Here is a 27,446-nt window from a genome sequence, read left to right on the forward strand (position 1 = left end):
ATGCCTCCCAGGAACTCCTTTAATTACCCAAATATGTTGCTTTGAGGGAGGTCAGAGCTATACACAGATGTACGGCTTTCTTCTGCTGAAGGGAAATCCCCAATCCTTCTTGTAGCACTGGTGGTGTGAGAGTGTGTGATCCTTTTTTTTTTTTTCCTTTTAATTAAATAACCTGAAGTTGTTGTGTAGCTTGATCCAGGATACGAGCGTGTTTGCTCGGGTGTGTATGTTTACTCTTGTGTGAGTTTCAGCTAAGGAAGAGCCTGCACCACACGATTAAACCGCACCTACATGTATGTACCAAGAAATGGACCGTATCCAACTCACACAAACACACACAGACACACACATCATATTAAAAGAGAGCTGGGGTCATGACTTAATGAGATAGTATAAGATTTACTGCTTTTATAGCAGCACTTAGATCTCGACAGTGCATTATTGCTTTTTATATATAGCTTCTAATCATATACTTCCATCCTGCAGGTGAAAGGGAAGGGGACAGTTTCTTTTCTGCTCTTTATGGAGAGCAAGCTCTCATAGGATTATAATGACTGATTACAGCCCGTTGTGTCAGTAGAGCGCAAATTGAAGCTCCTGGCAGCTGAAAATGCGACCTGTTTCTGTTTGAACTCGGAATGTACAAGACTCGCAGAAATGCTTTGGGTGAATGTAGATAATTAACCCTCTTACTCTAAAAGAGGTCGATCAGCCGAGGCACGGATAGTTTCTAGTCTCTTAAAGCAGCTTCACAAAATGAAAAGAAAATTTATGGAAGTGTGAAATGAGAAACAAATGTGTTTAGATAATAATGAGATTGTGAGATTGTCCCTGGTGAGCAAGCCGAGGGCGACGGTGGCAAGGAAAAACTCCCTGAGATGGCAATAGGAAGAAACCTTGAGAGGAACCAGACTCAACAGGGAACCCATCCTCATCTGGGTGATAACGGATAACAGGAATTATATAACGACATCATGTGTGTTAGGCTGCTGGAAGCCAGTAGAACAGAAGTTGTTCAAGTTATCATGCAGTCCAGTTCAGCACAGGGACGAGTCAGCAGGTGCAGAGGACAGAGGGGGGTCTGGATCACTGGGAGATGGGTTTGACCGAGGTGGCTCTGGGCCCTCAGGCTGTGGTCTGCAGGGCCTCTGGTGGTGTGTTGTGATGCCTGGCGCCAGGATGTTGGCAGGGAGAGCTGTTGGTTGTGGGGTGGGGCCTGGTGGGGGGGTGGATCTGCCTTGTCTGTCCAGTGCGTCCCATCCCATGGGTACTCGATTGGATTGGGATTTGTTAAGATTGGAGGCCGGGTCAAGCCACTCGAAAAGACAACACACACACTGTGTGGGCGCTGTGTGGGCGCTCTGGGTTGATGGGTATTGACTCCATAGATCGGACATGTTTGTCCAGTGCATCCCACCGTTGGGATCTGGGGTGTTTGGCCCGCTGGGCCCTGTGTGTGACAGGTTGTGTTGCATTGGCTTTTCTTTGGGATGTTGGTGTTAAATAATTTCAGTAAATCACACATTGGTTTGTCTGTGAAGATTCTCAGTCATCCAGGTGAGGTGATCTTGGATCTGAGTCATGTCAACTTGTTAAGTCGTTCTTCTTAGACATTCACCTAAGTAGCTTCTTCATTCTGAGGGAAGTTGGTAAGTTCTTCATATTTGTATCCTCCAGGGTCAAAAGGCAGGGGAGGGCCCTGACTGAAAGCTCATTACGTGAACAATAGAGAAGGTGAGAGTAGTATGGAGACACGTGTGTGTGTGTGTTGTTAAGAAGAAACAGCAATAGAGAGAAATTAGGGAGAGTCGTTAAGTTGTAACGACCAGAGCGAGTAGAGGAAGTGCTTGAGTGTCCAGTTGACATGACTCAACCCCCAGACACATCCTGGTTTGTTTCACTTTCAGCACTTAATGCAAACAAATGCATACTTAGGCCTGATTGTAGCTCTTGGCACTGGAGTGTTTTTGTCCCCAGTGCTTCTGTACTTCCTCAGTGCGACGCAGGGCAGGGGACGCCTGAGGTGATGAAATCTAAATCAGAGATTTGCTCGCGGAAACAGTTCTGAGAACAGTTAAGAATCACAGAACTGGTTCATTCCAGTTGGCTCCAATTCTAAGAAAATGTTCTCAGAGCAGCTTTTGTTTGCTCAGTTGTGACTTTTGGTTTCAGAATTTGTCAAATCGTATGCGGTCTGCGTACCATTTAGGAATTTCAGGAATTGTGTTAATTCTGACAGCCACATCGCATCTGTTTTTAGGACATCCGCATGCTCCTCCGCCTATGTGACCTCACAGATGCATGTGATAGACTAAGGGGGTGTGTTATGAGAAATTCCAGTAATTATACACACAAAAACAAGAGCACAAGGAAGGAGAAAAAAAATAATCCCTGCTTATAGTCATTTTTCCATGGTTTAGAAGAGGCCCATTTACATAGACACTAAAATGACGCATTTGGAAGAGGAGTGAAACAGGGAGTTTAAGGTATGAAAAAACCTTTCATAGGTTTTTTAGATGGAGCATTAACACCCACACACCCCCCCACACACACACACGCACACACACACATACACACACACACACACACACACTTTGTTTAACCTGTTAAAGAAGACGAATTATATGGGACCTTTAAACATCCTAGTCTGTGAATCCAGTGCCTACAGTGTATACGAGACAGGAACACACTCTGAGCGGGACATGCACGCTTTTTTACAGAGGGATAATTCAGTCACCAAACTACCGGTCAGCATCTTCACATACAGGGAATGAACATGACAAAGTCTTTGCTTGACAATAATCTAAGGTCAAGGACTAACAAGAGAACTGTGGACAGGAGAAAATGTTAAAATTTGCAAAGTGACATCATTCTCTCTCTCTCTCTCTCAGTCTGCTGCTTCGTGGTTCATAAGCGTTGCCATGAGTTTGTCACATTCTCCTGCCCTGGAGCGGATAAAGGACCCGACACAGATGTGAGTATACACACGTAACCACACACGCACACACACACACACACACCAGTCCCCTTTATCAGCCATATCTGGGTGAAATGAACACACTTGATACCACGTATGTGCTTTCAAATGTGCTGCATATTATTTGCAGGATGTAACTGGAATTTGCAATGCATAGTACACAGAGTTTACAGAGAAACGCAGTGTTTTATGTAAAAGTCCTTTGTCAGTGTGCAAGCAAAGCACATCTAAAGCTGTGGGAGGCAAAACCAGTGGATGATGTAATAGCTGTTGTCAAAACATGACATTTATTCTGTGCATTCTAAAAGTTCTCACACACACGCACACACACACATAAACTTAAATTAAAAATCGCTGCTATTTATGTCGGCTCCTCTGAGCACAATATGCAGAGTAAAGCATTACTAATTGGCGATAATCCAGCATCCACATAATCTGATGCTTAACACAAAGGATGAATGATGTAAAGTGGGCGGTGCTAACTATGAGAACGAGCCCAGTGATCCCTGCTTACTCTGTCTTGTGTTCTGCTTGAATGATGTAGTAGGCTGAGAGTCTTAAACAGAGGAATGTCCATAAGTTAACTCATTAGAATATTAAGCCACACCCACACTGACTTTATTACAACAGATATAGTCTGTTTATTGCATTCATTTATTTGCTTTTTAAAGCGAGGGATTGTAGTTGAACCGAATCTATTAAATTAAATTGAATTGTGTTTAAAAATCCGGATTAAATCACTAATGATCAGCTGTATAAAATTCTGGTTCAGCTTTTTTATTATAATGCTGTGTAAACAAAATCAGATTTGAATTTATATTAATCAGGTGTAGAAAATTCAGGTTCAGTTTTATAATAATCACATATTTAACAATTTGGTTAAACTAATTAAGCACAGAAAATTCATGTTCAAATATCTAATAATCATTTATATACATTTCAGACTCAAATTTACAATTACCAAGTATAGAAATAAGAATTTTAGTTCAATAATTAGCTGTAAAAAAAGTCTGATTGAATTTTGTATAATATATAATCGGCTGTAGATATTTCAGATTCAAATTTACAATAATTAGCTACAGAAATTTCTGATTAAAATTTATACTTATCATCTGTAGAAAATTTGGATTAAAATGTATAATAATCAGGTGTAAAATACTCGGGTACAAATTTTTAATAATCATAATAATTCTATTAGAACTTTATATAACAAATCATAAATTTAGGTAAATATAATCAATAACATCAGTGAATAAAATTTGAATTTAAATGTGTAATAAACAGGTTGTATAAAATTTTATTTATGACTTTTATGTTTAAGTCATTTACCTAACAATTAGGTGTGTAAAATATTATTATTATTAGTAATATTTTATATATATATATATATATATATATATATATATATATACACATACATACATACATAAAATATACAGTATATTTAATAACAATAATAATAATTTTATTGTGTAATAATCTGGGGAAAGTCTATTTTAGATTCAGTTTAAAATGTAAACTGAAAAAACTGAAAATTCTGAACCTGATGAAGTTCTTAGGAAGTTCTTAGGGTACAAGAGCACCAATTTAAACAGTATTCAACTATGAAGTGTTTTAAAAGAACTGTTTCTGAATTTCAGTAATTAAGTAAAATGTAATTATAAAAGTTTGCTTACACACATGCATACAGGACAGGGTAAAGACTGACTGTGCAGACTTGAATGTGCAAAGTGGTATTCATGAGTGCAAATACCACAGGTCACTAGAGATCCCAGAGTTTGGTGCTATGGTAATGTCTTTTCTTTGATTGACGGCGATACAGGAGCTGATACTGTGTGTGTGTGTGTGTGTGTGTGTGTCTGTCTGTCTGTCTGTCTGAACTACATGAGAGAGTACTTCTACTGATCACATCACCGCATGCCTCTGTAATAGGACATGGAGTGTATTTTTGGTTTGATGTTACTCGTAGTATTATGTTGTCGCAAACTCTGTGTGTTTTTCAGTTTTCTCAAAAAAATTAAACATTTGAGTTTTTGTTTGATTGGTTGGATGATTGTCTGCCTGTTTAATCGATTGGATAATTAACTGATTGATTGTTTGATTGGTTGGTTATTTAGTTGTTTGATTGGTTAATTGGTTGGTTGTTTTGGGTAATTGTTTGGTCAGTTAATTGGTTAGTTTGATTGGTAAGTAAATTGTTTGATTGTTTGATTGGTTAGTTAAGTAATTGTTTGTTTGATGGATTGATTGTTTAATTGTTGATTAGTTAATTGGTTGCTGCATTGGTTGGTTGGTTTGTTGTATTGGTTGATTAATTGATTGCTTTATTGGTTGGTTATTTTTATAAATATATTGGTGTTGAACTTGTGGGTTAAGTTGTTTTGGTTGACTGATTTACTGACTGCATGACTAGGTGCATTTGTACATTCAGGCAGTTAATGAATATGGTAATCATGTGTGCCGCATATAAACATAGAACATTCTGCAGGTAAAGATGACGCGCTGTAGTTACTGCATACATCAGAAAGATTGGGCAAATGTGCTCCCAGTAACTGACTGTGACGTTGTTATCTGTGCCAGATGGGCTTGTGTAAGTATTTTAACTGCCGATATCATGAGATTTTCTTGTACAAGCGTCCCTAGAGTTGGTGGCTGAAACGAACAAACAAACAAAAAACTCTTTGTTGATGAGAGATCAAAGGAGAATGGCCAGACAGGGAGGCTAGAGTAATATTTCTATGTATATTGTGTTTATTTCTATATTTTTCATATGTTGTAAGTTTCAAGACAATTTATGTAACAATGAAAACAAAACACTCTCTCTCTTTCTCTCGTATGAGGTAATACGGGATGGAGCATCCTCCACCCCTTCCCTCAGTAGGAAACTCAATCCAGGCCAGAGTATCCATGTTCGTGGTGTTTCCCACTTCTTTAAATACGCTTCGCATCCCTGGCTTGTCTCAGGTGTAACCTGAGGAAATACATATTTGCTGTTTTTATATTTAGCATCTGTACAGTTTAACCCCTTAATCTGCTGACACGCGTGTGAATGCTCAGCGTCTTTTATTACCAGATGTCACCCACGGTACCATGCTGTCTGAAACTCTGATTTATAACCCCTTTGGGTTTGGTCTTTTGTGTCAGAATTAGAGGTCCACTGGTTCGACCCAGTCGTTAATCATTTTATATTAGCCCTTTTAGTCACTGTTCACTGAGCTCAATGCTTTTCTTACTGTTTCTAAGATGTTCGTGATGAAGCACTGCTCAGTCGCACAAGTCTTCATCATGTAGTGACAGCTGCTTGAGCTTGTAAAATGATGGAACTGTCAGGAAAACTGACATGAATGAACATCAATCTCAATGGACTTTTACTGCCTGGGTGGAATTCTTTATGAAATGCATCATATGTTAATTATGGATATGTATTACAGTTTAAGGCAATTTCCAAATTAAGTGGATTGTTGCTGCCCAGCACATTCTGCATATGATTTAAGGAATAGACACAATATGTGCTGTAGTGGGAAAAACTATCATCAGCAACCAGGTGCTGTGTTGCATCATCACCTTATAACACGATGTCCCGAAGTATTTCATACCGCAGCAATATCACTCAAAGGAAAGTGCAATCTATCATCTTCACCCACATCATGGGCAAACATGATTGGCCAGTACTTCAATGATTGACAGGTGAGAAAATTTCACGGATGTCTTTGATCACGGCTCTCCGGGAGACATCTCCATGTTCATGACTTCCAGGGGATAAGGAACAGTACAGTATTACCGCTTTTTGTGAAACTGGAGACTCCTTCCAAAAATGTACTTAAAACCAGTGCATTAACATAAACCTGTGATTTGCCATGTAGCCAGCACTGTCTTTAGAGCTACTGCTATAGTATATTAATCACTGTCTGGTATAAGACTGCTGCACGAAATGCTAATGCGTAGTCTCAGCAGTAACTGTCATAATATCTGTGGGAAATAATTGTGGGACTACAATGGAATCTGACGGCATTTTTGTATAGCCGTTTAAATTTATCCGAAAAGCACATGCACAGCTCGAGAAATGCTGCCTACCTAGGCAACCTCCTCCCACAAGGGTGATCATATTTTGGAATCCGGAGTGTGTTTTGTGAGCGGGTTGCGGCACCTGCCTACTTAGCAGAAAACTAAAAGGAACACGCACAGCATTTTTTAAGCAAGGAAATCGTTTAAGCAGCGCTATGCATATTCATATTTACATGACTGCACAGGTAGCACTCAAAGCAGCTTCATTTATTGAACTATTAAAGAAAGTTACACTTATTATTATTATTATTATTATTATTATTATTATATGTGTAACAAATGAGTGAATTTTGAGAGATGGGATTATTGTAAATAACTCCCATTCTGTAAATAAAACATAGCTAGCTGTTGATTATAACTATGAAATTGATGGCCAAGTATCTTTGTTATCTTTAAGTATATATAATTTAACATATTTAATCTGTACAATGCCAATATTTGTACTGATGTATATAAACTACTATTTGCACTTCAGGTTGATGGTAAACTGTATACCGTATCGTTGTTGAGTACCTGTACCATGCAATAAAGCTGTATCTACAGTATCTACTGTAGCTAGTCAAAAATTATCCACAGTCTGGCTGTGGAATCTATTTTCATGAACGTTTAGAAAAGACAAAAACATACTTTTTGTCATAATCTCCTTACTTTTTAACACACTTTGTGCATCAGTCAACAAGCTTTCATATTCCCTCATTGAGTGAAAGTTCCCCCAGGTAAAAGTCAGATGGAGCGAGATCAGGACTATAGGAGTGATGAAGTGTCACACGGTCATCGTCATGCAGGATCACAACACCACTGGATAACAGGCCTCTGCATTAAATCTAAAAAAGTTTCGGCTCCAGCTCTTGGATAAACACCTCGCTGAAATGAGCACTGTTGATTGTTGAACCTTTTCCTGTTAATGTTCCAATACTGGCCCTTGAGTATCCCAGAAATTTGTAAGTATAAATTTTTTAGCTGATGGTTGACTTTTAAATTTTTTCTGAGCTTGTGAGGGGTATTTCAGGTGTATTTCAGGTGTAGTTTGTTGATAGATTTGCTTTGGAGAACCTCAGAGGCCTGTGTTAAGTTGGTACAGAAATAGTAAAACATGAGACCTTTAATTGTAATGTTAATTAAAAAAAAAAAGAATTGCAAAAAGAAGGCTATAGAACTTATCTTTTATGTATTTTAAAAATTTAAAGCACTTGCACATAATCAGCAACTTTAACGAAGTCATAAAAACCCTTGGTCCAACAGTCGTAAAATATCTTGCTCTCTGTAGTCCTTGGCTGTAATGGGCTTCCCTGTGTTGCAAAGCAGGAATAGAATTTCATTGTCGATGTTAAAGATAGCCAATCGATAATCTCTCGTATAAATCAAGCTCAGTTTGCAATGCAGAAGCAACTGACTTTGTCTTGGAAGCTTCATCACAGTGCAGTCTTGTAGCTTGATATAGAACCGGAGAGAATATGAGTCGAGACTATAGCTGAGGGTTTTAAAGGTTAGTAAAGCTAATGTAACTCCGGAAAGATTTGTTAAGGTGTTTTGGCTGCTTGTAGTACATTGATGGTCATGGAGTACATGAAAATGTTTACATATTATAGTGTAGGATCATTGCTTGGAGAGATTATACCTTTGTTTTGTGAGCTTATTAGAATAATATAGTAAAGAAATCAGCTGATAATAAAGTTGCAATAATCAGCTTGTATGGAAATCACAGTGATAAAGCAAAGATACATAGGTAAACATGATATATTTAACAACAATAAAATCATACACTCTCAGAGCGCTAAACAGAGTTAGTGAACGTTACTAGCTGCAGTATTGCTTTATGGATTTTTTGTTTTTTTTTGGTTAAGTATGCTCAACAACATGGTGTATTGTTATTGAAAAATTACTTATTCATTACTGTTAACACTACAGCTGTGGTTTTTAAGTGATTATGTGATTTGGTCGATTTTTTTCTTTGGGTAATTCGAATAACTAACTCCCTGGGTTGGTTTTCGATTCAGAATTGATTCACACTTTAAAATTTTGTAGGTAAGTTTCTAAAGGTTCAGTTGACTAAAATTTATGAAGTTCTCAAAACCATAACTAAGCTTTTGCAGATAATACAAGCCACTTCTGTCTTCCGCAAATACTCGCTTTTTGCGAGAGGATCGCTTCTTCTTGTTTCGAGTTTACGGCAAGATTGTAGCTTTATATGAAACGCGGCATCCAAGCACAAGTTAAACGGCCCTTCAATTTTTATTAGACATTGTTATACGTTTAGTATAATGTGATAAAAATCACATTAGCATGCTATCTCTGATTCACAGCTCTAGTCAACACTAACGATTTTCTATAACAACAAGTGTACAAGTGTTGTATATAGTATATCTTATACCAGATAAATTACAATTGTTACATTTTTTTATAGTTCATGGTCACATTTAATATTGTTAAAAATCCATGCGAAAAAGAATTAACCAAATTTCAGTATTTTTCAGTGGTGGCTCAATCGGTTAAGGCCGTGGGTTAACAACCAGAGAACGAACTAATCAACTAAAATATAAAGCGGCAAACAGTGGATTCTCTACTCTTTTTTTCTTTTTATTTTATTAAAATTAAAAGTACTTTGGATCCAATTGTAGTAATGTTTAATGTTGTGAAATATCCACAAAGCAAGTTAGTTCCTGGAAACTGGATATTCCCTGCAAAAGTATTAAATACTGTATTAAATACCTCCTTCCAGCTGCAGTTATTGGATCAGACATTTAGCGGGGCTCAGGGCCTAATGAGAATGTAACAACACCTTGCTGTCAATAATAATCATTATTTATTATTATTATTATAAAGTAATTATTTGAATATATAATTAGTTTTTTATTTAAAAAACTAATTTTTATTCAAATTTATTGTTGCGTATAATAATAATGGTTTAGGGCGATCAGTTAGAGATTTAAATATTATAAAGCACTATCTAGGAACTTAACGTTAATGTGCTCCGGCAATGTGAAAGCAGACTAACATTAAACCAGAACTGATCTTTTGGAAACTACGTCTACATCAGCTATCACTTGCTTACGGTTTACCCCTGCCTTTATTCCGTATGCAACAAATTCAAACTAGAAAAAAACTCTTAACGGCCTTAACCTGTACCAGTCAATAACTATTACTTCCCTTCCGTCACTTCCCACTGACACTGGACTACTTTCTAGTGTGACGTCACGTCATGAAGAATACTGGGCATTAAAAAATTACCCAAACCTGCAGTTATGGGCCACATCTCTAAGCAAATTGAATTGTAAGAGGAGAGATGATGCATTATTAATTTTGTTCTATTTAGAGGTGCTGGGATTATATTTAACTATGCTAAAATGAATCTATGCCTCCTACCCAAAAAAATCTCACTACATTAAAAAAAAATCTCTAGCTGTGGATCTGTCGAAACAATAATGTATTGGAACAAGATCATAAATCTAAACATGCAGGTGGCAGCTCGAACTGAGAATTGAACAGAGACCATGGGACTGTAGAAAGCACCAACACTGCTGCGTTTCCTATCAGTCAAGTGCTAATGGTAATAAACACACGTTATACTAATATACAAAATAACAGCGCCGGCTCCTCAGGGGTCTCAGTTTATCCCTGAGTTTGTAATCATTTTCTAATAAAGCCTGATTATGACCATTTATTATAAGACCGCAGAGAGAACAGTGTACGTGTGTATGGAGTGTATACTGTATGGCTGTTCATCAGCATGTTATTGCTGTGGGATTTTCTGCTTGTGTTTACTTTTACTAGTTTGTTTGCTTAATGTACAGTGTAAAGCAAAGACGCATTGTATCGTGGCTGAATTTGACAGTTAACCATCTATGTAAATAGAAATGTTTGCCGATAAAGTAAGGTCCTCCTGAAACATCAGGATGCTGGTCATGAGCTCTAATCAAATAGGTTCTTCTGTTGCAATTAACTCGGCCAAATTGAAGCGGTTGTGTTTAATGACACCGTCTGTGCTAACATTATTGAAGCCATAGAAGAATCGAAACAGCTAGCGATTCGCCTACAGAGGGCAAAATAGAGACACACCCCATGCATTACATGTCGTATTTTTTAACGCCTTTAAATAACTGGGGCTATTTAGAGCGATGATATTTACTCAGCAATTAAAACCTCATAGTTATAGCATGATTTATATGGACAGAGTGCATGAGCGTAAGTTTCTGTTCTCACTATTCAAATGTTAATAATTTATACAGCTGAGATCTCCAGACCTCAGCGGTATAAATATCTCGGATATTTCTTATTATGACATTTTTTTTTTTCAGCACAACCTAGGCAATATGATGAACTAAAATGATATTTAACTTGAACCAACCATACAACATGACTCAGCAATAAATAGAAAAATGGGTGTAATAGGCACAGCATAAAATCACATGTTCATCTGGTTGTTTCTGTGAATAATAATAATAATAATAATAATAATCGTCATCATCATAATCATAATAATATGCCTATTAAGTTCGATTTCTGCTATGTTATTCCTATATTCTGATAGCAGTAAAAGTGACACTTTCTTGATAGTAATAATAACTTTGGTTCTATACAACGTATCACAAAACCCAAATGCACTGTTCGATGTCTGAAGTCTCCCCCGTCGACACACACCGACAGGACTTATTATTTTTTTAATCGGTCTTTGACCAGTGCTGTGTTGCCACCCAGATCGTCCAGAATCGCTTAAGTTTAAAGGGTTAATCTTGTGTTTTATTTCAAGAAGATCCGCCAGTGTGCTTTCCTTATTCTTTTTTTATGTCAACTGACTTCCGCTGCATTTACTGCCTCTCAGTACACCGCTCTCGCGGTAGCAGAATAAACAGGTACAGGAGCGGGAGCACCAGAGGGAGCTGTCCGCTACTAGTCAATCGATCACGGTGGCATTGTTCTCCCTGACAGATTTTTAAAAAGCATGGCCAGATATACGTCAGTTTACTTGGGCCGCCGGCCCAGTTATACTCTGTGTGGGAAACACTGGGCATTATGACAGACTTAATAATAAAATGATCCATTTGTTTACCCTGATTGGAAATGTCCTATAAATTGATTTCAGGAAGTAGCTCCAGTTTAGGGTGAGAAAGTTTTTAAGCTCCAGTATACAGTACAATGACAAATACATATACACTGATTTATCAACAAGAAGACTTAATAGTAGCCTTGTACTCTAAACATCACTCTAGTCATCCATACAGTAAATTAGCACTTTTTATTTTATTATATATAATAAGTTGCATATAAATCTTTTTCTTTGTTTTATTTCTAATGCTAACAAATAATTGTGTGCTCGGGTGAACTTTTCCAGACTGCCACCAAAGTCAGGTGGGAAACATTTGTACCCTGGAACCTGATCAGAAGGTGGGACACTAGCGCTAGTTCTTCTTGGCGACTTGTTGTTTTTTTCCTGCCAAGCATTTACTCAAAGGGCTCTAAAAATGACAGACTGGATTATGAATCATGATTGTTATTTGGCGTGAAGGATGTGTATTGCAACCAAGACTTTATGTGCAGCAGTGTGATGAGGCAGAGTTTTCATGTCTAATCAGAATTATGACTGTATAATAAAGTAATGACAGGCATTAAATGGGACTCGGCATCTTTGCTTTTGTCACGTCTGTCTGGGAATCCGAAACCCTGTCGCGACTTCATTTGTGTGAGAAATTCCTATTATTTACCAGCAGTTAACAAATATCATTTGAAGATTTGTAATTTCACAGTATAAATAAGTAAATGAAACGAGTATCAACAAAAAGTTTATAGTTATGAGGAGTGTTCAAGTTAAACTGGGACTAACCATTTCTCTACATAATACCCTGCTGCACTAATGCACGTATCCCAGTTTTCTCAGTCATGGTCAGACTAGCAACTGGACTGAAATGCCTGGCCTCCCAGGAACTCCTTTAATGGCCCAAACTTGTGGAAATGGCTTGGAGCGAGGACAGGACTGTATGTGAGATGTGGCAATAACTCCCAGATGAGTTCCTGTCATGTGCGAGTGTTGTTTGTGAATGTGTGTACAGTTCCCACAGTCCCTTTTGTAAATTGGCGTCAGATTATCTTCCGTTTTTTGCTGATCAGACGATTCGCCCGCTAAATATTTACAATTTTATTACAAGTCCTGGATTGATCTGAACGCCCCTTGTATCTTGTATACTGACCACATTTGTACTGACTCAACATCCTTACTATATTACTTATCCTTACTATACAGTATGTTTTTAATCATGGCAGCAGTCAGCTGTAAGAGAGACAAAATGATTACTGAATAAAAATCATTAGTTTTGACATTTGTAGCTGTAGATTCGAACAATCAGAATTTTTACTTATATGCTCCTCCTAGCGATGTTTCACTGACATAAACCCCTGTGCACTGTTTGGTACAACCTGTTCGCCTGCTGATCCAGAAAACAAATTGAGTGCAGTTATAAGCAGCATTTTCTTACCCGAGCACATTCTCTTATTATTTCCCTGCTAGCAGCCTCATTATCTGTTTTACCCTGCAAATAGTTCACGCGTTCTCATCCTGTTCCTGTTGAGAAGCTGTTCTGCGCGATGCTAACCGGAGAAGCTCAGTGATCAGTAATGTCTTTTTGAAAATCACACAGAAGACAATAACAATCTGTAATACTCACTATGATACTGCAGCGATGAAACTAAAGTGATTAAGCAGCACTTTAAACAAATGAAAAATTATACAAACTGATTAAATGATTAGCATAAAAACAGGATGGTATTACTTTACTGCCATTCCATTTGTCTCAAAAGAACGCCTGGAAAAAAAGGGGTTATAAGATCTCGATTCTCTGCTTAAACAGGTGACAAAACCTGCTAATGTATATATTAGAAGCTAGATATCTAAGATAGACAAGCTCAGACCTTGTGTTGAAAGCAATGTTTAAGTTTAGGTGGCACGGTAGCTTGTTGGTGTTGCCTGGCAACTCCAGGATTAGGGGTTCGAATCTCACCCCTGGTCTTTGAACCTTCAGTAAGCTACAAAAAACAGTGAGCTTGTTCTAAAAAAACAAACAGAACATGCAACTAATCTGCTATTGTACTTTGCCTATAGTACATCTGGCTGTTATTAAATGATTTGTAGCAGGTTCTGAAATATATATTATTCACAAACAAGCATTAAATTCGTAGGTGAAAGTGCACTGAAATGATGCTCCGCCCCTCCACAGTACATCTGTATCTGTAAATATATTACAGTCCAATATTTGAAACAAATGCATTGCAAAATTAACACAATCCTACACTGAATAATAGTTGGGGGAACGGATAGATTTTGGATACTTTTTAGTTTAAAAAGACAAAAAGAAGTGGGAGTTGTCTTCCGCAGTGCCTGCTCTTCACAGAAACCCTCGAGCAATGTGCGGCAGTGCTGCCAGACCATTCAGAAAAGGGGAAAGTGAATTACCGGGTCAAATGCGAGTTTCATTTCAAATCATTCGTGCCTGTACACCATTGTTAAACACCTACACCTTTATTCAGAGTTACACTTGCTGAAGGCAGAATTTGACTTTATTCTGTAAAAGTTAACAGTGCTTAAGCTGCATCAAGACCGGTTTTATAATCGCATCATGGCGCAGTGATTCCGAATCTCACGGAATTGTAGGCTGCGTCTAGATTCCCATCTGTAGTATAAAGGAGTTAATCGTGTAGCTGACTCTGAGTTATGACTCGCTGTCGCCACCCAGCACCAAGAGCGAGTATCATAGTACAGCTAGCCAAGGAAAAGATCAAATATTTAAATTCGAAGTACAGGTTCTACTCGAATGCATCTTACTTTTACATTATCATAAAGTTGAAAAATCCAAAGTCGAACCAGTCTAAAAGGAAAAACTCAAATCTTCTGTGAAGAAATTGCGAGCCAGAAGCCTCTACCACTTGTTTAAGCAAGGTTGGAGTATCGGGGCATATCGCAATGATGCCACACTTACTCGAAATGCAGCGACTTCACGGGTAACAAGTCCCCATGTTCTGTCTTCTTCCAGGCTTATGTCCTTGTCCACCACTAGTTGTAAAAGCAGCTCAATAACAGACTCTGTTTAGGTGATGCAACCTTTGGAAAGAGAAAGAAAGAACACAGTGGAGACAGAAGAGACTAAAGGTGCTAGGGAGGGGAAAAATATAATAAATATAACTAAAATCAATAATAAATATATTCTAAAACATCTGCAAATTGCGATGGTTCTTTAAAAAGGAATAACATTTTACTGGTATTAGAAAATAATCACACCAACCCATTGCACAACCTCCAGGTTAATTCTTGTTCTATAACAGCGAGCCTTTAATAATTAATACACATAGGGCGATGCTATTAAGGTTTATTGCTTAAGACACATATAATAGCAGGGCCATGTCTCTACATTATGTGAATTCCTCTCTCTCTTTCTCTCCCCCCTCTTAACCATGTTTCCTAATTGAAGGTCTCTATGCCTTGTTGATTCTATTATCGGTCCATTAGCCTCCTCGGTGAGCTGCGTGACGGATCTGGAAGATGTTGGCGATGTCGGTACTGACTCCAATGAAAAAAAACCCAACCTCTTACAGCTTAGCTAATACTCATGCCTACTGCCTCACCTTCCATGTTAGTGAAGTGACTGTACCTCCGAACAGCCACCGTTTTCAGACTGTTCATGTTAGTGTAGACAGTTTAATTGTATGATTACGCTGATTAGTGTGTATAGTTTTCCTCGTTCTTGGTAAGTTTCTTCCCGGTGCTCCGGTTTCCTCCAGCAGTCCCAAGACATGCAGATTAGGCTATTAGGCCTGCGATAAATTGGCACCCTGTCCAGGGTATACCCAGTCTTGTGCCCAAAGTTTCCCGAGATAGACTCCCCGCTACCCTGTACAGGACATATATACTTGTAAGTTAATTCTTTTTCCTCATTAATGTACACACAGCACCCCATATTGACAGAAAAACACAGAATTGTTGACATTTTTGCAGATTTACAGTATATAAATCAGTAGTTAGTAGAAGCACCCTTTTAATCTAATACAGCCATGAGTCTCTTTGGGAAAGTTTTTCACACCTGGATTTGGGGATCCTCTGCCATTCCTCCCTGCAGATCCTTTCCAGTTCTGTCAGGTTGGATGGTAAACGTTGGTGGACAGCCAGTTTCAGGTCTCTTCAGAGATGCTCAATTAGCTCAATTGAAAAAAAACAAAAAAAAACACAGCATGATGCTGAGGAGAGGCTTCCGTCGGGGCACTCTGCCATAAAGGTGGAGGGCTGCAGTGATGGTTGACTTTCTACAACTTTCTTCCATCTCCTGACTCCTGCCTTGCCACAATTCTATAAAGGACTAAACATGACATAATTATAAATAAATAAATGTGTGAATAAATAAGTAAATATAGAAATAAATAAATACATAAAAGCCCTGGAAAATTGCTAAATATATTCCTACTTTTGTTTATTAACATATTTCAAGATTTATTTCAAAATTTCCACATTTCTTTATTTATGCATTTCCACATTTCTATATTTCTTTGTCGCTGTATACTGATAAGGTAGGCGGTCCCAGCCTTAGTCGAAACCGGGATTGGGCCGGAGGGCACCTCAGACAGAAGCAATCGTTCTAATCAGCGTGATGCTTTTTTTTTTTTTTCTGAAACTAACCATGCAAATGGCTGCCAACGAGAGACCATGAGCACACGTTCTGCGGGATCCTTAACCAAACTGTGTTTGACAGTCTTCAAGAACTTCATATCCTCACGCAGAAAGAGGAAGGGAACGTTGGGTGTCCATGGTGTGTTTTACCCAGAGGTAGATGAGCCTCAATTATATTCAGAGGTAAAACGCATCAAGCTGAACTAAATCGTCCATTAATCTTTCGACTCAATATAAAACGTAGTCATTTGCTGCGAGGTTCTTAATTTCACCGGCTAATGATTTTAACTGAGAAGCGGCAGCTTGTAAAAAAACAAAATACATAGTTGCCAGACAGCAGTACTTACAAGCCAAGGCATTACTAGTTGAGTGGAAACAATTTCACTTTATCCAATCCCAGTTTCGACTAAGGCTGGGACCGCCTACCTTTTCAGCATACAGCGACAAAGAAATGTAGAAATGCAGAAAAAAATAAATGTAGAAATGTGGAAATTCAGAAATTAAATAAATCTTGAAATATGTTAATAAACAAAAGTGGGAATATATTTAGCAATTTTCCAGGGCTTATTGTATTTATGTATTTATTTATTTCCATATTTACTTATTTATTCACACATTTATTTATTTATAATTGTGTCATGTTTAGTCCTCCATACAATTCTGTCTCTAATCTCTTGAGGCAGATCCTTTGACCTTATGATTCTTATTTGCTCTCACATGCATTGTGAGCTGTAAGGTCTTATATAGACAGGTGCGTGGCTTTCCTAGTTTAGTCCAATCAGTATAATCAAACACAGCTGGACTCAAATGAAGGTGTAGAACCATCTCGGGGAGGATCAGAAGAAATGGACAGCACCTAAGTTAAATATATGAGTGTCACAGCAAAGGGTCTGAATACTTTGTGATACATGTGGGCCCATGTGATATTTAAGTTTTTGATTTTTAATAAATCTGCAAAAATGTCAACAATTCTGTGTTTTTCTGTCAATTTAAACTGTGTTTTTCTGACACTAATGAGTACAGGGACAGGGATATCCTGGACGAAAACCTTTTATATATATACATATACATATATATACACACACACATAGATCTATATTTATATAATTTGTAAAATTTTTTATATTAATCCTATATGCATCTCCAGACTAATGGATTTATCCATCCCCAACAGTTTGATATCCACTACGTGCCTTTACACATGCAGCATTTCCCAAGAGCCTTGATCATTAATGTCTTTACCAGACCGTAATGAGCCGTACGTGTTCACTCGTTTGCCACTCGTTACGAATTGTGTTAAAGTAAACCTGAGCTCCTCTGGAGAAATCATGTGAGATGGGGCTGTATCGTCTGAGCAGCTCTTTCGTAGTGGAAATTACCCGATTAAAGCCCAGACCGCCACAGAATCCAAATGACTGAACCCACCATTTCAACCACAGGTTTCAGCAGCTTGCAGTGCTAACTTATTTTCCTTGTTTTCTTTTTCTTTTTAAAATGATAATGACTGCCTTTATTTCACCTTCGAATGCTAATTTAATAATTTAGTCACACAGCATAATTTCATTGTCTCAAATGCACAGGAAGCGCTTGCCAACTCCACTGATTATTAGCCAAAGCACATAACCATGTTAGCATTTTTTTTTTTTGACAAACTCCATTTGTTGTCTCAGTTACGGAGGCAGCGTTAGCTTTTAAGCAATTTATCTAGTTTCTTAGCATTTCTTACAAAAACACTCAAGTGGAGCTCTTTTTGGAAGATAATATAATATTATTGGATAAAAATTATGTATATTAAATAATAGTGGAATTAAAATAACCTCAGTTGGTTGTCTTTGTCACAGACAGCCATGACTTAAGTGTTATCTAAAACACAATTTTCAATATTAGCATTTTGTTTTTAGCTAACATTCATTCATTGTGTTGGTCACACTGTCATTGTGACTTTCATTCACAAATTGAATAAATGTAAAAAAAAAAAAAAAAACTGTCTCCTTATTCATATTTTTTTTTCTTATAACAGCCCACTCCATAATGTTTCTGTTTTCTCACATGCTTCTTATACTATATGTTATTATTATTTTTTTTAATAGCAGGAATGTATTTTTTCACCTGCTATAAAAGTATGAATGGAAAGTATTATGAATTCATTCATTTAAATATATTATATGTGTTGTGACCCTTTGATCTCTTTAAATACGAGTCTCTGAAGACCGCACAGACCACAGAGCTCCAGAGAGACGACAGAGTCACCAGTGCCTTCATGTTGCACAGTGACTCAGTCTGACCTTTCTGTCTCATCACGCTATGAACTCACTCTGCGTCTTGCTGTTCGTCCCCCATTTCCCGTTTCTGGCATTTTGGGCACTGCTTTTAATTAACAGCGTCACAGTTCAACAGCATTATCTAGGCTAGAATGTACATCTTTAGTGTTACATAGTTAATTACTTGTCTGATGTCACAATATTATATCCAGTAACATTGTGCAAGCATTACTGTATGTAGTACAGTACATTAGCTATAGCTCACAATCGAGTAACTACTGTATTACAATGTGAAAATCACAAGTAAATTTTCCCAATGATGTTTACACATTTTATCATAAGAGAAAGCTACACGAAGATTCCATGGTAGCATTATAAAAACTATTTCGTTTTATAAGTAACTAAGGAATGGTAACAGGGCACACTTACTGTAGATTCTTGCGTGTTGACCCAGGAATGCCTCTTGTTTTATTGATAACTCATAAAATGCCTTCCTGAGGCTTATTCATTCCTGTAACTCTCAATTTCTCTTGAAATAGTTTTCATTACTTGAAGGATTTCTGCTTTATCTTCATCTCTCCCAGAGATTGCCCCTTTCTGCTTGGAGGACTTTCATATCAAACAAAGGATCTTCAGCCGCTTAAAGTTTACTTGGAAGTTTATTTCTTTTTTTTCTTTTTCACTCTTCAAGAGTGAGCATCCTATTACTACCATTTAAAACGATTACTACTACTATTACTACTACTAGTATTAATCCTATCAATTGTTTTATTATACTCCTGCTGATACTAATAATACTACCAATTACTTCTACTCGTATTATTACTACTACTTTTACTATATTTCTGCTGCAACTGCTATGTTAACTATGCTACTTAAACTACTAATAGTGTTGCCGTACAGTACTGCTATTACTATGTCTATACTACTGCTGTACAACTACTATCACTACTACTAATACAACTTTTACTATACTGCTGCTGCTATTACTACAATAATAATAATAATAATAATAATAATAATAAAAGAATCTTCTTTATTTTTATATCACATGTCACACAAACTGCACCTCAAATGTATCTACAAAAAAAAATAAAAAGCATTGATGGATCTGATTATGAAAAATTAGTGGGGCTATATAATGAACAGTAATAATAATAATAATAATAATAATAATAATAATAATAGTAGTCTATCATTTCAAAATTGCCCATAGTGTGTGAGTGAGAGTGTGCGCTTGTGTGCCCTGCAATGGACTGCCCTGCCCCCCTTTACCCCCCCCCCCCCCAACCCCCGGAACCCTATACATCCCTATACAGGCCTCCCACAACCCTGTACATCACTACACAGCTGCATAGGGAATGAGTGCTTGTGTGAATACAATCTATGAAACAACATGAACAACAGTAAAAATGAAAAAGTCAACAAAAACCGAAGCAATTATGTGGTGTTTGTAAAAGAAAAACAAGGAGGACAGTAAAACCCCAAAGAGATCATAGACAATAAATTATAAGACAAAGACATTGATAGGACATGAAAGACTTTGCTTTTAATTTGAATCTTCTTTTAAAAATGCTTACATTTATAGCTTTTGTAGCTGTTTAAAGCCAAGGTTCCTAACAGCAGGGCTTGGATTTGCTGTTTTCTTTTCTCTATTAAAAGGATTTTAAATTCATATTGTTTATATCTTTCTATGATTATAGGATAACACCGGCTGCCAAGGTTCATATAACAAACCCTTTTGCAGCATATTCAGCTTACCTAAATCAATAGCGTGCATGATCCACATCTCACAACGACTGTCATTTTTATGAGACTGATCTTCAATGCAGTAGCAAAAAGAGGAAAAATACAGGAGAAAAGAAGGCTCGCATCACTCATAGCTTTGGCTGTTTGGAGGTCAGATATAGCGTTATGACCAAAAGCTGTAGCTTTAATATTTTTGCAGGCATTGCACTAGAAGCTAAGCCTCCTTGACCTTCAACACCTCCCTCTGGTTACTACACTTCCTGACAGAGATATTTAGGGAGTCCAGACCAGAAAAAGCATCTCCAGCAGTATGGGTTACTGATAGAAGATTGGGGGTCCAAGCCCCAGCACAGCCAAGCTGCCACTGTTGATCCCTTAAGCAACGGTAGAACTCATGGCTATATTTAATATAGCATTAGTGGAATGCAGAGAGAATTCAAGTTATTGGGATTAAACAGCTGTGTTGCCCTAAGAAAATCTAGGCTAAACAGCCCTTAATCCCATCTGCTCTCTGCGGTCTGACCCCAGTTTCCTAACTGGAATATGCTAAAAAAAAAAATTTTCATTGTGCTGTAAAGTATATAAGCCAAATAATTGAATCTTTATCTTAATAATCTTATAACCAGAGAGCTCCTTGGAGAAAAACAAAGAGCTATCTGCTGTCAGACATCAGCTATCTCAGACAGTAGTTGGATTCCTGATGAGAAGTTCCCAGGTTCAAACCTCAGCAAGTTGCCACCTTAATGCCCAACTGCGCAGATGTATATTAAGAAGATTTCAAAAATTGTCAGTCGCTCTAAAGAAGGGTGTCTGTCTAATTCTCTAAATGTAAGGAGCTGTTTGTTGACTGCAGGAAAGCATGAAATCACAGCTCTGTGGGAAACATCAACGGCTCCCTTGTGGAGATCAAGAGCTCCACATGGCAGAGAGCCTCAATAGGTCCCTATACACCAACTCCAAAGCCTAGGAGCCCTTATTTTCTTTAAAGACCAAGCAAAGTCCTCCTTCGCCCTCCTATTCTCATTCATCTTCGACCCGCTATTCACCTCTCGTTCTTACTGCATTCTGCAGAGGGGCTATATGAGCTGAGGAGCTGTATTACTGCGTCTCAGATCTTGAGACCCTGCAGAGGAAAGTTAAGACTTCATCAGACCCTTTCTCCCCTCCATCACAGACATTTACAATCACGTTGCATCAGCAAAGCCACCAGCATGGTGGATGACCACATAAACCCATTACACAATCTCTTCAACCTCCCGCCATCTGGAAAAAAGATGCCTGAAGCAATCGGGCACGCCAGTTTCTTCCACCAGGCCATTAGTTTATCAGTTCATGTACTGGATTACCTAATATAAATTGCAAGGTTACTGTAAGAAACTGTGTTGTGTAATATAAATTTACATATGGGACCAAATTCCTGGTCTAAAATATGGCATAAAGCACTACATTTGGTTGAAATCCTCGACAACACTGCGCAACACCATGAGATACATGGTGATGGTAGCATCACATCGTACAAATTCATCTTCATGAGTAGGAGCTGAGAAATAGTTTGAAGCTATTTGAATGACAGCCAACATAGGGCGGTCCTAGAATCTGTTTGTTTTTCAATTTCAATTCAATTTTATTTGTATAGCGCTTTTAGCAATTTTCATTGCCGCAAAGCAGCTTTACACAGTCAAAAGAATTATTTAAGTTTGTATGAAATGTGAATTTGTATGAATCAAAATGGTCAGTTTGTCCCTGGTGAGCAAGCCAAGGGCGACAGTGGCAAGGAAAAACTCCCTGAGATGATAATAGGAAGAAACCTTGAGAGGAACCAGACTCAACAGGGAACCCATCCTCATTTGGGTGAAACAGAAAGCAGTAAATGATCTGCATTTATACAGTGTGTAGGGTGGGAGGCAGTTCGGCTATAATAGCTGATGTTAATTGATGTTAATATGGAGTCCAGGTAGTTATTGAAGACCCAGGTAGACTTGTAAGAAGTTCCAGTCATGAACTATCGAACTGTCAAGTCCCCAGAGAAACAGTTTCCAACACCAGTCAAGGCCAGAACCATTTTCTAGGTAAAGAGAATCATTCCCAGACACCAGACGCATCCCAGAGAGACACACGGGGCATCCATGTGACGAGATCTTTAGCCAGAAGCGGGGCACCAGGATAGGTCAGACAGGTCCGGAGGGCAGAGGGAGTCTGGATCACTGGCAGCTCAGGAACGACATGTGTAGCTCGACAGAGAGAGAGAGAAAGAGTGAAAGGGGGAGACAGGGGGAGAGAGGAAAAAGAAAGAGGGGGGGAAAAAGAAGAAGAGAAGAGATGGCAGTTAGGTATGGTCACAGTCACACAGTGTATAATGTGAATGTATATTAACTGTAGAGTGCAAGCAGAGACTCAGGCAGGACTAACTATGACAGCATAACTAAAAGGGAGAGCCAGAAAGAAACACAAACATGAGGGCTTCCTGACATGTAAAGCAAACAATCACCTCAACGTCAGCAAACCTGAGTGATCAATGAGAGTGAGGAAGACAGCATCCAAACATACCAGTTCACCATAATACTCTACGTCCATGAGTCCCCCAGATCTGCTCCTTTACCTATGGCAAATCTATTTATAAAAATGCTTGGCTAAATAAATAGGTTTTTAGCCTGGACTTAAACACTGAGACTGTGTCTGAGTCCCGAACACTATTTGGAAGACTATTCCATAACTTTGGGGCTTTGTAAGAAAAAGCTCTGCCCCCAGCTGTATTTTTCATAATACGCGGTACTGACAAGCAGCCTGCATCCTTTGATCGAAGTAGGCGTGGCAGATCGTAAGACACTAGCAGTTCGCTCAGGTACTGCGGCGCGAGACCATTTAATGCTTTATATGTCAAGAGTAGTATTTTAAAATCAATGCGAAATTTCACAGGGAGCCAATGGAGTGAAGATAAGATAGGGGTGATGTGCACATATCTTCTGGTTCTGGTGAGGACTCTCGCTGCTGCATTCTGGACTAGCTGAAGCTTATTTATGCATCTAGCTGAACAACCAGACAGTAAGGCATTACAATAGTCCAACCTAGAGGTGATAAAAGCATGAACTAGTTTTTCTGCGTCGTTTAGCGACAATAAATTTCTTATTCTGGCAATATTTCTGAGGTGAAAGAATGCTATCCTGGTAATATTATCTACATGTGCTTCAAATGAAAGGCTGGAATCAATAATCACACCAAGGTCTTTCACTGTTGCATTTGATGGAACAGAAAGGCCATCTAAAGTTACGGTGTGATCTAAAATTTTACTCCTAGCTGTATGCGGTCCTATGACTAGAACTTCTGTCTTATCCGGATTTAGCAGAAGGAAGTTAATTAGCATCCAATTTCTTATGTCCTGCACACATTGCTCAATTTTAGTAAGCTGTTTTTTCTCATCAGGTTTTGCTGAGACATATAACTGTGTATCGTCAGCATAACAATGAAAACTAATACCATGCTTACGGATTATGTTGCCCAGAGGAAGCATGTAAAGGGAAAAAAGCAGTGGACCTAAAACTGAACCCTGCGGAACGCCAAACTCCACTAGAGAACATGCAGAATAATCACCATTTAAGTCTACATACTGATAACGATGGGTCAGATAGGATCTGAGCCAGGAGAGGGCTGTACCCTTAAGTCCCACTACATTTTCTAATCTGTGAAGAAGAATAGCGTGATCAACGGTGTCAAAAGCTGCACTGAGGTCAAGTAGTACAAGCATAGTTACACAACCCTGATCAGAGGCCAATAGAATGTCATTTACTACTTTAACGAGCGCTGTCTCTGTACTGTGATGAGGCCTAAATCCTGACTGATACAGTTCATGTATGCCATTTCTATGTAGATATGAGCATAGCTGCTCCACTACTATCTTTTCCAGAATCTTAGAGATAAAGGGGAGGTTTGATATTGGTCTGTAACTGGACAGCTGACAGGGGTCGAGGTCAGGTTTCTTAATTATTGGTTTGATAACTGCTAATTTAAAAGATTTTGGAACATATCCAATGCTGAGTGAAGAATTAATTATTCTCAACAGGGGTTCTATTATTGCTGGTACTATCTGTTTAAGAAAATGTGTCGGTACAGGATCTAATATACAGGTTGATGAATTTGAAGAAGAGATGAGTGAAATTAGTTCATTCTCTTCAAGGGGAGTAAAGTATTCTAGGTTCTGATCTGACATGGCTAGATTAACATCTGCATCAATTACATTGTTCGTTTTCAAAACCTCAATTTTATGCCTAATATTTACAATTTTATTATTAAAAAAGTTTATGAAGTCCACACTATTGCATGATGTTGTTGTGGAGATTTCTGCAGTGGTCTTATTTCTGGTTAATTTGGCTACAGCATTAAATAAGAATCTAGGATTATTTTTGTTATTTTCTATAAGAGTGGAGAGATATGTTGATCTAGCTACACTAAGAGCTTTTCCTATAGTTCAGGATGCTCTCCTTCCATGCTATTTGAAATACTAGTAATTTAGTTTGACGCCATTTACGTTCTAATTTCCGAGCGGTCTGTTTTAAAGTGCGCGTGTGATCGTTATACCAGGGAGCAAGTTTTTTATCTCTAATAATTTTTCTTTTGACTGGAGCTACATTATCTAAGGTATAGCGAAATGTCGACTCTAAATATTCAGTCGCCTGATCGAGTTCTGTGGGGTCAGACAGTGATCTAATCGAAGTTGGGAACACTGGGAGATTACTGATAAAACTCTGTTTGGTAGTTGATGTGAATGTACGTTTCATACGGTAGCGCGGCGCTGTGTGTACATTATTATTGTGACACACTTGAATTGAGACAAGATAGTGATCTGAGATAACTTCAGATAGTGGTATTGTGAATAAATTTCTTATACTTAATTCAAATAATATTATTAAATCTAAAGTGTGACCTGCTTTATGAGTGGGTCCTACTACACACTGATTTACTCCTACCGAGTACCGTTTGTTTGCATTGCCAGCTGCCATAAAATCAGCCATCCAATAAGGTCTTCTTTATCCATGCCTTATCATTATTGCAAATAGATTGCAGGTTTGTACAAGTGGATTTAAGGGTGAAAGAACACTATCTGGGTGAGGACCTTTGTTAACCATCCTCTTAATTAGCTTGAGTGTGATAGATGTAATGGAGGATAAACACGTCCTTATGTCTCAATGTGGCTATTCTCCAAGTCTTCTGCTGGAGCAAGCATTTCCAAAACAGCATTCAGATGGCAGATCATGTTCCTTCCAACAGTATTCACTTGCAACTTGATATTTACAGTGCCATTAATTGGACCATTATGTTCAGCTAAAAAAATATGCTTGACTCTTAAATGCTGTCTGATTCAGTATTAAGAGTGGTGTCTTAAGAACAGATCCTGGCAAGCAGAGCGAGTGTGTCTCATTTACAGTGTCTGATTATCAGTTTGGATCATTAAACACAGGGATATGAATGTCGCTGTTAATATTGGTGAAGGCAGTTGGGGAGTATTTTTGTAATCTGTAATCTGCCCATTTTTATCAACCAGAGACTGTTAACTGTTGTACACTATGGTAGTATGACCTATCATTACGTCATTATATAGTACGTGCCTCGGATTTGTAATGTTTTTGCATACGTCACATTTAAATAATTTAGATCATCAAAATAAAATGCTTCTATTACACAAAGATACACGGAGTAAATACAAAATGCAGTTTTTGAATGATTTTATTTATTATGGGGAAAAAAGCTGTCCAGGCCCTATGTGAAAAAGTAATTGCCCTCTAAACCAATAACGGGTTGTGCCAACCTACAACTGCAATCAAGTGTTTGTGATAACTGGCAATGAGTCTTTTAAATTACTGTGGAGAAATTTTTGTCCCACCTTCCCTTGCAGAATTGCTTTAATTTAGCCACACAAACGAGCATAAATTAAGGTTCGAGTTTAAGGTCATGCCACAGCATCTCATTTGAATTAAAGTCCGGACTTTGACTAGCTCACCCTAAAACCTTAGTTTTGGACCCATTCACACGTGGACTTACTGGTGTGTTTTGGATCATTGTCCTGCTCCATAACAGAATGCATAAAGTGCAGTTGAGCTTGAGGTCATGAACTGATGGCTGGACGTTCTCCTTTAGGACTTTCTGGTAGAGTGCAGGGGCTGTGTCCCAGTAAAGCTTCATATCTAGTAACTTCCCTGCAAATCATTATGGAAGTTATTTTGAGGCGAGTCTCTACTTCATAGTAGTCTAGGTTTTAGGGTTCCCCCACATGCCAAATCCCACTTTAACCCCTGGATAGATGCACATCAAAGTTCAATCAGTGTGTGATTTCATCGTTTAACTTTAGGCCATACCTTCTATCTAGTCTGAGACAGCTCTTTACTTACTACAGCTCATTATGTGTACAGTACTATGAAGGTGGTTGCTTACTTTAAGGATCTAGTTTTATAATTTGGTCTAAAATACCCTGTATTATTCTCCCCCGGAATCCAGCTGTGTGGTAATTTGGAAACACGTTAACAGCCAGGACAGTAACTTGCTTGTTCATCATTTGATTTGAAGTGTTTTTTTATTTTTATTTATTTAAAAAAACTGCTGCAGATATGTTTGCTCTAACGACCCATGGTTTTAAACTTTCCACAGGAGTCAAAAGTCAAAAGACGTACATTGATCTGTCCATTCATCTTTAAAGGTTCAGTTTTTATAATCGTTCTTTTTTTTCAGAGTAAGCCATGCTGTGTTGTGCTTTTGTTTCTGT

General features: G+C 38.0%; 1 protein-coding gene across 1 annotated transcript in view; it reads left to right on the forward strand.

The window, feature by feature from the left end:
- The window catches only part of prkcaa (protein kinase C, alpha, a), a 183,011-nt gene that overhangs the window by 57,761 nt on the left and 97,804 nt on the right, over positions 1–27,446 (forward strand). Inside the window, exon 3 of the mRNA XM_053498018.1 lies at positions 2,892–2,974. Within this exon, the coding sequence (XP_053353993.1) occupies positions 2,892–2,974 (83 nt within the window). The remainder of the gene's footprint in view (positions 1–2,891; positions 2,975–27,446) is intronic.

The sequence above is a fragment of the Clarias gariepinus genome, chromosome 6, assembly GCF_024256425.1.
Source record: "Clarias gariepinus isolate MV-2021 ecotype Netherlands chromosome 6, CGAR_prim_01v2, whole genome shotgun sequence".
Taxonomy (NCBI): domain Eukaryota; kingdom Metazoa; phylum Chordata; class Actinopteri; order Siluriformes; family Clariidae; genus Clarias; species Clarias gariepinus.